We start from the raw sequence: 12,317 nt of genomic DNA on the forward strand, positions 1-12,317 counted from the left end.
GGAAGGTCCTTTACCTTGTTGACAGGTGCCCTGTGTCGCCGGGATTTCATGGAATCAATGGTCACGTCTCCTCTTAAAATAGGTGACAATACTTCTGATCTTGATTCAATGTTGTAAGATCTCAGGGGAGAGTATACCTGGTAGGGGGCCAGTGAACCATGAGAAGGTGATGGAGGAATAGAGCGTGACTGATCAACAATATTCATCATGGTAACAGGAGTACTTAAAGTACCATGTCTGCTTAGTGTCCCATGCTTATGGTAAACTTGACGCTGTTGCCATTCATATAGTTGCCACATGGTATCATCTCGCATTGACTTCCGTTTTTCTTCTGATGAAGGTGGTCGAAGCACCCTATCATATGCAGAAGGTGACACTGAACAGATGCTGTCAGGTCTTGTCGTACTCTGACGTGGCATTGTCCTGTAACATGGTATGACCTGAGCCCGATAGCTCGGCAGGTTTCTTGGTAATGTTTGATAACAGGTGATGCTGTAAATTAACAGAACATTACTTAAAAATTTTTACATGAATTCATTTAGAAACAGAAAACTATCAACTCTCTCACACAATTACAAGTTGTTTGCTGAATTTCTTCCACATGGCCAACTTGATGCAGCAGCAGTTGTGACATGGTAAATAAAAAGATTGATGAGTTAAATAGGAAGTTGAGGATTCATCATAGGTAATACCAGGGGGAAGAGAATGAAAGAGAAAAAAAAACTTGGCATTAAATGAAACCAATACCAGTTCTGCTGAAAGGTCATTGACCTAATATATTAACTCTGTTCTTCTTACCACAGATGTGTCTGAACTGCTGGACACGGTATTAAAACAAAAACAGGAAATGCTGAACAAGTGGGTTAACACAATATACAAACCACAGAACAAATCTGTACCACAGCACTGAGTCAGGTCAGGCCATAAACAACCGTTTTACTCTTATTATGTTACCACTCACAACAAAATAAGTTTTCAGTTCATCCATAACTTAACATTTCAATTCTTACTGAAGAGCATTGGAGAAGTAATACAATTCAAATTAGATGCATACAAGACATAACAACCAGAAAAGATGCTGAGGTGGAATGCAGAGAAAATGTTTCTCACTGAACACAATACCAACAAATTTCAAATTACAAACTGCATTGGAAGCATGTGCCATAGGAAGCATGCTGTAACATAATAGTAATGATATGTGAAAGCAGCATTAAGAATTCAAGGTATGACTTGGGTCACTGTTTGTTTGGCACATTAGTTTCCTATCCGGGGAAATGCTGAAAAGACATCACTTTGACTTAAAGATACCTTTACCTTTATGAAATGCAGCTGATTGAAGATATGAGGTCTCTCATTCATCCCTAGGAAGAAGAAGCATACCAAAGGGAGGACGAGGCAACCATGGCTGACAAGGGAAGTCAGGGATAGCATAAAAGCTAAAGAGAAAGCATACAATGAGGCGAAGAGCAGTGGGAAGACAAGAGATTGGGAAGCCTACAAAGACCAACAGAGGACAACTAAAAAAATAAGGAGGGAGACAATTAAATATGAGGGTAAACTAGCCAGTAATATAAAAGAAGATTGCAAGAGTTTTTTTCAGATATATAAAGGGTAAGAAAGAGGCAAAAGTGGACATTGGGCTGCTGGAAAATGACGCTGGAGAAGTAATAATGGCGAACAAAGAAATGGCGGAAGAAATGAATAGGTACTTTGCGTCAGTCTTCACACTGGAAGACACGAGTGACATCCCCAAAATTCAGGAGAGTCGGGGGGCAGAGGTAAGTATGGTGGCCATTACCAAGGAGAAGGTGCTAGGAAAACTGAAAGGGGGTCTGAAGGTGGATAAATCACCTGGACCAGATGGATTACACCCCAGAGTTCTGAAGGAGATAGCTGAAGAGATAGTGGAGGTGTTAGTGGTGATCTTTCAGGAATCACTGGAGTCAGGGAGGGTCCCAGGGGACTGGAAAATCGCTAATGTAACCCCCTGTTTAAGAAGGGAGTGAGGCAAAAGACGGGAAATTACAGGCCGATTAACCTGACCTCAGTCGTTGGTAAGATTTTAGAGTCCATTATTAAGGTTGAGATTTCAGAATATTAGGAAGTGCATAGTAAAATCAGACAAAGTCAGCATGGTTTCATCAAGGGGAGGTCATGCCTGACAAATCTGTTAGAATTCTTTGAGGAGGTAACGAGTAGGTTAGACAAAAGAGAGCCAATGGATGTTGTCTACTTGGACTTCCAGAAGGCCTTTGACAAGGTACCACACAGGAGGCTGCTCAGTAAGATAAGAGCCCATGGCGTTAGAGGCAAGGTACTAGCATGGATAGAAGATTGGTTGTATGGCAGGAGGCAGAGAGTGGGGATAAGGGGTCCTTCTCAGGATGGCGGCTGGTGACTAGTGGAGTTCCGCAGGGGTCAGTGTTGGGACTTTTCACTTTATATATTAATGATCTAGATGAAGGAACTGAGGGCATTCTGGCTAAGTTTGCAGATGACACAAAGATAGGTGGAGGGACAGGTAGTATTGAGGAGGCGAGGAGGCTGCAGAAGGATTTAGACAGGTTAGGGGAATGGGCAAAGAAGTAGCAGATGGAATACAACATGGGGAAGTGTGAGATCATGCACTTTGGTAGGAAGAATAGAGGCATAGACTATTTTCTAAATGGGGAGAGAATTCAGAAATCTGGAGTGCAAAGGGACTTGGGAGTGCTAGTCCAGGATTCTCTTATGGTTAACTTGCAGGTTGAGTTGGTAGTTAGGAAGGCAAATGCAATGTTGGCATTTATTTCGAGAGGACTAGAATATAAAAGCAGGGATGTGCAGCTGAGGCTTTATAAGGCTCTGCTCAGACCACATTTAGAATATTGTGAGCAATTTTGGGCCCTGTATCTCAGGAGGGATGTGTTGGCCCTGGAGAGGGTCCAGAGGAGGTTCACGAGAATGATCCCAGGAATGAAAGGCTTAACATATGAGGAACGTTTGAGGACTCTGGGTCTATACTCAATGGAGTTTAGAAGGATGAGGGGAGAATCTGATTGAAACTTACAGAATACTGAAAGGTCTGGATAGAGTAGACATGGGGAAGATGTTTCCATTAGTAGGAGAGACTAGGACCCGAGGGCACAGCCTCGGAGTAAAGGGAAGACCTTTTAGATGAGAGATGAGGAGAAACTTCTTTAGCCAGAGAGTGGTGAATCTATGGAATTCATTGCCACAGAAGGCTGTGGAGGCCAGGTCATTGAGTGTATTTAAGACCGAGATAGATAGGTTCTTGATTGGTAAGGGGATCAAAGGTTACGGGGAGAAGGCAGGAGGATGGGGTTGAGAAACTTATCAGCCGTGATTGAATGGCGTAGCAGGCTCGATGGGCCGAATGGCCTAATTTCTGCTCCTATGTTTTATGGTCTTAGCTAAATTTATGGCACAGCTAAATACAAATGACCCATCCTCTGTACAGCCAATGGAACTGGAATTCCATTTTCATGCTGGAACTACTGCTTCCAAAATGCACTACACCATTGCTCTTCACATGGTGAAATAGGCAAACAATTTCACAGAATGAACTCTGCTAAAAATAGTTTTCTAGACTGCAGCATGCTTCCACCTCTGGACACAGTATACGTGCAAAGAAACGGTCTACCTGCAAACAATTCGCTCTAATATTATTACAGACTCGGGGCAGATTTGAATATAAGCAGGTGTCCCGTGGAGGTCTGTTGTCACTCTTTCATGAACCAGACTGCAACGTACAAAGGACTTTAGATAATACTCAATCTCAAACACAGTCTCCATGTCTCCTTCTACAACTTGATCTTACTTTTAAGATACATTCCACACCACAATTTTCTGCCCATATCTGCATTGGATAGTACAATAAGTGGCAGTGACTGCACCATACTCAAACATATATGGTCAACAAATTATAATTTTTCCCTTTAGGTGACAGCTAACAATGAGAACAAGTCAATCCAAGGAACAGACAGATTATCACTTTCTAATGCATGGCAGATCACAGTAATGGAACAAATGTAAGAGATAAACTATGTTCTATGAACTGCCTAAAGGAAGAAATGCTCCATTATTGGTTATTTTTTTTTCAGTATTTGGATTATCCTGACAACACACAATTCAGTTACATGCAGGCACTAGAATGCACAAATACCAATTAAATGTACTTTCTGTTCTACAGGACTCTTGGCTGTTTGGAAACATCTGGAACTTGGCCAAACAGAGGACATTATTTGCCAAATGCTGAATTAAGTATTAAGCATGTAAAACCTAGCAATTGTCAACTACAGGAACTAATAATGAACATGTACACATTTGCACAGGACAAGACCTATTTTTAGATTTCGGAGTACAAACAGCATATTGCAGTCAGTAAATAAAACAAATTTTTCCCTTATTCAACATGTACTACAAGTTAGCAACCCATTACAATTAACAGTGTTGCAGCAGGTTTGAATATTTTACACCAGCAACTTGGCATACTTGTTGCTTTTTGCATGCACACCAAGAGAGGCAGCAAAACAACCCATCATGTATAGCTACGTAAGAGGATTATAATGAATAAAATTCAACCAAGCACCAGCTAAGCATATTAAAAACCACTCCACCAGTGAAATTGATTTAATTTTGCTTTGCGTTTCTACACCTAGGTTTTATTTCACAGTATTGATCTATAAATAACAGAGACATATAAATGATAAGTTATAATCTTAGATCTGCAAACACTTTAGATGCAATTGTTCCAGATTTGCATAAAGTGTGGTACAGGGTGGGAAAAATGTCGTTTTACCCACCAGTCGCAATGGCGGCTTTTCACGTCGTATCATCCCATCCCCGCCTCATTAATTATGCAGCCACAGAAACCACACCGTCTCACTGGCGGGCGGCCTCCAATTTGTCTGCCAGGCTGTTGCCTTGTCGCTTCATCACGCAGGGCGTCATATTTACCAAGCAGCCATGTGCACACTTTTCAATGCTTGCAACCCTGGACTGCTGCAGTGAAGACATGGCAGCAAAAGCCAAGAAGAATGCAGCTTCCTCAATTCAGTGACGCATCTACGGAATGCCTTCTGGATGCCGTGGAGGTCCACCACGATGTCCTCTACCTGTGCTCTGGCCACAGGAGGTCTGGCAGTCTCACCACTCTGGCTTGGAAGGTGGTGGCAGAGATGGTCAATGCCACTGCTGCAAACAAGAGGTCAGACATCCAGTGCAGAAAACAGACGAATGCTCTCTCTGCTGCTATGGTAAGGCAACCATGTTATCATTCTAAACTCTCACAATCTCAAGGCCATCACACATTCACTGACATCTCACTCACTGCCAGCTCAAGGTACATCACTACTCACTCTCTAATGCGCATACACCCTGGGATATTTACCTTCTCCAGAACAGCCCTCGCTCTGCAGCCCTTTCCCTTGCCTAAGGCCACATCCCCCTTCCCCAAACAAGCCCTAGCTCTGCAGCCATTGAAAAGCCACCCCTGCCTTACAGCTGGTCTGGTAGGTGAGCCCTCCTAAAAGTGATGTGATGCTGCCTGCAAAGCTTGGCACTGATGACTGCAAGTGCTGCCCAAAGCAAGGAAGGCAAACAAACCTCGAAGTTCTGAGCGAAGTGCAGGTGCACATTGCTAATGTACAGTTGTGAAACACGCCGGTGTGAATCACGCTGACATGCCTGGATGATCCAATGTTGGGGGATGATTCCGGCGAGCAGGGCTTATAATGAGATGCTAAAGTATTGAAGTTAGGTTCTTGACATGCGGTGGCGGGCAATGTGGCCTAGACGATCGCAAACTGGTTTCACAACGGCCTTCTCATCATATTGTCCCCCCCACTCCCGCCTGTCAGGATGCCCAATGCCAATTGGGCCAGAAAATTCTGGCCTGAGTGTTTTTTTCTTTAATTCCAACGTCCACATTTATAATGGGAATTGCCTAGTCAAACATATCACATTGTAATTACACCCTCCAGTCAGTGAATGCCCCGCAAACTCATTAGTATAAAGAGGTTATAATGAAAGGATTTGCATTTACGTAGTGCCTTTTCTGACCTCATAACATCCTCAAACGTTCCACAGCTAATTAACTACCACTAAAGTGTAGTCATTGTTTGTACTGTGGGAAATGAGACAGGTTTACATGGGCTGTTTCCATTAGAATTGAGGATATTGAAATTTATAGTTAAAAAGACAGAATGTACGACTTTCAAGTGGAGACTGAATTACATCAGCGATCCTGGTCCAATTATTTCCCACCTCATCTTTGCTACATCTGAAAACTACATTTGGTCTTATGTTTCAATGTGCAATGCAATGTGAGATCTAGTAACAATATACAGATTAGCTATGTATGGTGTAACCTCCCTTATTTGAATGCTGATATTACTGCCATGCCTCTTATGTCAATGTCAACTTGATTTCCCATTAAGCTTGCTGTCAGTTAATGAAGCAGTCCATGTCCAAAAGCTGCAAGACCTGGACAATTTCCAGCCTTGGGCTGACCAAAAGGCAAGTAACATTCGTGTCACACAAATGCCAGACAATGACCATCTCTAACAGGAGAGAATCTAACCATCGCCCCTTAACATTCAATTGCATTACCATCACTCAATCCCCTACTATCAACACCCTTGGGGTTACCACTGATCAGAAATTGAACTGAACTAGCCATATAAATACTGTGGTTACAAGAGCAGGTCAGAGGCTAGGAATCCTGCAGGGAGTAACTCACCTTCTGACTCCCCAAAGCCTGGCCACCATTGATAAGGCATAAGTCAGGAGTGAAATGGAATACTTTCCACTTGCCTGGATGAGTGCAGCTCCACATCACTTAAGAAGCTTGACACCATCCAGGACAAAGCAGCCCGCTTGATTGGCACCCATCCACAAACCTTCACTCCCTCCACCACTGACACACAGTGGCATCAGTTTGTACCAATACAAGATGCACTGCAGGAACTCACCAAGCCTCCTTAAACAGCACCTTCCAAACCCACAACTACTACCAGCTAGAAGGACAAGGACAGCAGATACATAGGAACATCACCATCCTGATTTGGAACTATATTGCCATTCCTTCACTGTCACTGGGTCAAAATCCTGGCAATTAGGGATGGACAATAAATGCTAGCCAACAATGCCCATATCCCATGAATGTAAAATAAATGCTTGCAGTTGTGAATTCTACCACAGTAGAGAACCTAATAAGTACAAATATCACATTTACCACACCCACCATTTGCTTTCTCTTCAGGTAACCCCAAAGATTCCATTTCTATTTATGATTTACTAGGTTCTACTCCCAGTTCTTTATCCAGAATGTTAACACTCCAGCTTATTCAAATATTCAATAATTTGCAGTTATAATTAAAGTTTAACTGCAGTCACATTTCATCCTCAGTGGAGTGTTTAACTGTATTTGCAAGAAAATCATAATCTTTATTTTTTATATATAAATGAACATTAAATAAGTACAATATTTAATTTCTAATTAAACATCACATTCTTGAAATGAACAACTAAAAGTGACTACCAGGCAATCTAATAAAGGAGTCAGACATCACAGTGAGTTTGAAACTGCTCAATTTACAAATTGCTTTAATTCTTAAATTCAAATAGGATGTCACACAGATGCCATAATTAGAATTAAAATAAAGCCTGATTTCACGTTTGTGAAAAGAAAACATTAGTTTGCCAGTATGAATATGTCAGATGTGTTTTTAATTGCACCTCAAATGGTCGGTGTGTGATCATTTTCACACAAACGATTAAAAATCCTGACATTATCTCAGTCTCAAAATGATCTCTATTTAATCCCAGAGATAGAATACAAGATCATATACTTACGTGAGCTTTTTTCACAACTCCTCCACAATATTAATTTCAGTCAGCACACCACTTACTTTTTTTCCAATTCATTCATGGTATGGAGCATTGCTGGCAATACCAGTATTTATTGCCCATCCCTAATTGCCCTTGAAAAGGTGGTGGTGAGCTGCCTTCATGCAGTCCATGTGCAAAGGTACTCCCACAGTGCTGCTCGGGAGGGAGTTCAAAGATTTTGACTCAGCAACAATGAAGGAATGACATTTTACTTCCAAGTCACCTGCCCTTGTCCTTCTATGTAGTAGAGATCTGTGATTTGGAAGGTACTGTTGAAGAAGCCCTGGTGAGTTTCTAGAGTGCATCTTGGAGATAGCATACACTGCAGCCAGGGTGTATCAGTTGTAGAAGGAGTCAATGTTTAAGGTGGTGGATGGGGTGCTAATCAAGTGGGCTGCTTTGTCTCAGGTGGTTTCAAGCTTCTTGAGTGTTGTTAGAGTTTCATTCATAGAGGAAGTGGAGGGTATTCCATCACACTTCCAATGTGTGGCTTGGGGATGGTGGAAAGATCTTGTGGCGGAGCGGGGTAAGTCAGGTGAGTCATGTACCACAGATTTCCCAATCACTGGCCTGCCCTTGTAGCCACACGATTTATTTGGCTCATTCAGTTCAAACAACATGCCAAGAAATCCTAGGACACACCACTAAAAGACACTAAGACTGGTTTGATGAGAGCAATACAGAAATGTTCATACACAGCGTTTGCAAACTGACAGCATGCCAAACCTGGCAACTAGATCCAAACTCCACAGAAAAGAAATCTGAGGAAATTCAACTCCTTGCTGGCATGCATACCTTCTTCAAGGCAACTAAAGAGTTCTATGGACTTTCAACACAGTCCACAAGCAAGATCCAAAGATTCTCAAGCAAGATTCTCTACAAAGACATGGACAATATCAACACCCACTGGAAAGAGCACTTTTCCAAACAGAATCCCATGGTGAATATACACCTGCTGGAAAACCTCTGACAATATTCAATCAGAAGTAAGCCAGATAATCATCCAGTGTGCATTAAAATGATAACTGCTGTCAATCATATGAACAACAGCAAAGGTTCTGGTCCTGATAATATCACTCTGGAAGAACTGAAACATGGAGCAGACATATTGATCTCTCAGATACATTGCCCTATTTGTGAAACTCTGGCAAAATGAAGAAATTCCAAGTGATCTTAGAGACTTAAAGTTGAATTGTAGTAACGACAGGGGCATTTTTAAAAATTCAGTCATGGGATGTGGGTGTCGCTGGCTAGCCAGCATTTATTGCCCATCCCTAATTGCCCTTGAGAAGGTAGTGATGAGCTGCCTTCTTGAACTGCTGCAGTCCATGTGTGATGTAGGTACACCCAGAGTGCTGTTAGGGATGGAGTTCCAGGATTTTGACTCAGCGACAGTGAAGGAATGTTGATATATTTCCAAGTCAGAATGGTAAGTGGCTTGGAGGGGAACTTCCAGGTGATGGTGTGCCCATGTATCTGCTGTCCTTGTCCTTCTAGATGGTATTGTTGTGCATTTGGAAGTGCTGTCTAAGAAGCCTTGGTGAGTTCCTGAAGTGTACCTTGTAAACGGTGCACACTACTGCCACTGTATGTCAGTGGTGGAGGGAGTGAATATTTGTGAATGAGGTGCCAATCAAGCGGACTGCTTTGTCCCAGGTGGTGTCAAGCTTCTTGAGTGTTTTTAGGGCTGAACTGATCCAGGCAAGTGGAAAGTATTCCATCACATTCCTGACTTGTGCCTTGTGGATGGTGGACAGGCTTTGGGGAGTCAGGAGGTGCGTTACTCACTGCAGAATTCCTAGCCTCTGACCTGCTCTTGTAGCTACAGAATTTATATGGCTCGTCCAGTTCAGTTTCTGGTCAATGTAATCCCCAGGATGTTGACAGTGCATAGCACTGCGCTCAGCTATTGGAAATGTCCTAGCCAGGTTACTTCTTAATCGACACTCAAAAAATTGGACAGCAGGCCCTTCTGGAGTCCCAATTTGACTTTTGACCCGCCAGAGGGACAACTGACATGACCGTTGCAGCACACCAACTTCAGGGAAAGTGCAGAGAGCAGAACATCTCTCTGTACATGTCAACATGTGCCTTTGTCAACCATCTGTTGTAGTTCTACTTTAGAGTGAGCACTAATTTGTACACCGTCAGCAGACTTAGTTCCATTACAAAAGCTGATGATGTCTTAGTGTGGCTTCAACCAGTTGAGGTTGAAGAATTTAACAACAGTGCAATATGTTTTTATCACATTTGGGGGAGGCCTTCCAGTGGTAAGTTGAAGCATTGCTGCAAGAAAGATCACGAATAATGTTGATGCAATGACACATCACTTTAACATCTGTGTCACAAAAGTCATCTACTCGGCGAATCAAATTGTCCTTTGGAAGGTGCTACAGCAAAATGGACGCCCAGCTAAATTCATGAACATTATCTGTCTCCTACATGACAAATGCAAATAACAGTAGTGAACTGGTCCCAGCACGGACTCCCGCCTTGTCAAAATATATATCTGTTACTGAGGAGAGTGAACTGGGAGTACCTTTGCCATGTCCAAATTCAATGCCCAGGTTAATGCTGGCGGACTGTCGGTTTTATTCTTATTGACATTTCTTGTTCTGAGTTGATCACAGACTCACAGAAATGCTACTGCGCAGGAAGCCATTCGGCCCATCATGTCTACACTAGCTGTCTAAATGAGCAATTCATTTAGTGCCATTCTCTGGCCTTCTCGCCGTAACCCTGCATATTCTTCATTTTTAGATAACAGTCTAGTTCCCTTCTGTATGCTTCAATTGAACCTGCCTCTACCACACTCTCAGCCAGTGCATTCCAGACTTTAAACAATCACTACATGAAAAAGGGTTTCCTCATGTCGCTTTTGCTTCTTTTCCCAATTACTTTAAACCTGTGCCCTCGCGTTCTTAATCCTTTCACAAGTGGGAACAATTTTTCCCTATCTCCTCTGTCCAGACCCCTCATGATTGTGAATATCTCTATCAAAACTCCTCTCAGCCTTTTTTTCCTCCAAGGAAAACAGTCCTAATTTGCCCAATCTATCTTCATAACTGAAGTTCCTCATTCCTGGAGCTATTCTCGCAGGTATTTTCTGCATTCTCTCCAATGCCTTCACATCCTTCCTGAAATGAGGTGCCCAGAATTGGATGCAATAGTGCAACTGAAGCCAAACTATTGTCCAATATCACTTGCATTTCCCCCAACTTAGTCTACTGCATTCGTTGCTCCCAATGTGGTCTCCTCTACATTGGAGAGACCAAACGTAAACTGGGCGACCGCTTTGCAGAACACCTGCGGTCTGTCCGCAAGAATGACCCAAACCTCCCTGTCGCTTGCCATTTTAACACTCCACCCTGCTCTCTTGCCCACATGTCTGTCCTTGGCTTGCTGCATTGTTCCAGTGAAGCCCAACGCAAACTGGAGGAACACCACCTCATCTTCCGACTAGGGACTTTACAGCCTTCCGGACTGAATATTGAATTCAACAACTTTAGGTCATGAGTCCCCTCCCCCATCCCCACCCCCTTTCTGTTTCCCCCTTCTTTTTTTTCCCAATAAATTATAAAGATTTTCCTTTTCCCACCTATTTCCATTATATAAAATAAAAAAAAACCCACTAGAGCTATACCTTGAGTGCCCTACCATCCATTCTTAATTAGCACATTCGTTTAGATAATATCACCAACTTTAACTTTAACACCTATGTGTTCTATTGTACTATTGTTGTTGACATCTTTTGATGATCTGCTTCTATCACTGCTTGTTTGTCGCTACAACCACACCAACCCCCTCCACCTCTCTGTCTCTCTATCTCTCCGCCCCCCACACACACACCTTAAACCAGCTTATATTTCAGCTCTTTCCTGGACTCGAACTCAAGTTCTGTCGAAGGGTCATGAGGACTCGAAACGTCAACTCTTTTCTTCTCCGCCGATGCTGCCAGACCTGCTGAGTTTTTCCAGGTAATTCTGTTTTTGTTTTGGATTTCCAGCATCCGCAGTTTTTTTGTTTTTATCTCTGTGTTTAATTGACTGCCACTGCTCTTCAAGAAATGCCTACCTCCTTGAAGAAGTTCTGTTCCTCTCTGCGACAAGATTTCCGGATTTCTCTGTTGCCTTGTTCACCTTCATTGCTTTCCATTTCTCTCCTAGTGTTTGACAAGGTGTTTACTAAAACCCGCTTTCACAGCCATATCTCCTTTCTCAGTGACTGTCTCCGTCTCCGACTTACCCCACATGGATTTCAACTGAAATTCCACCCCTCATGTTTCGAACCCACCCAGGATTACAGGTATCTCCGGGACATAAAACGTTTCTCGGACTGCTGTTCCCGTCACATTCTGAAATCCACTCTCAGTGCCATGCGCCGCCATATGAACACACTCGACCTCTCCCTCCAGCAGCACCGCC

At 42.8% G+C, this 12,317-nt stretch overlaps 1 protein-coding gene across 8 annotated transcripts in view; it reads right to left on the reverse strand.

The window, feature by feature from the left end:
• plekha5 (pleckstrin homology domain containing, family A member 5) overlaps positions 1 to 12,317 on the reverse strand; it is a 410,437-nt gene that overhangs the window by 78,792 nt on the left and 319,328 nt on the right. For 7 of the 8 annotated variants that reach the window (XM_041202944.1, XM_041202941.1, XM_041202945.1 and 4 more), the window contains exon 11: positions 15 to 492. The exons of the other annotated variant lie outside the window; for it this stretch is intronic. In XM_041202944.1, the coding sequence (XP_041058878.1) occupies positions 15 to 492 (478 nt within the window). The remainder of the gene's footprint in view (positions 1 to 14; positions 493 to 12,317) is intronic. 8 annotated transcript variants of the gene reach the window in all.

This window comes from Carcharodon carcharias, chromosome 13 (genome assembly GCF_017639515.1).
Source record: "Carcharodon carcharias isolate sCarCar2 chromosome 13, sCarCar2.pri, whole genome shotgun sequence".
Lineage (NCBI taxonomy): Eukaryota > Metazoa > Chordata > Chondrichthyes > Lamniformes > Lamnidae > Carcharodon > Carcharodon carcharias.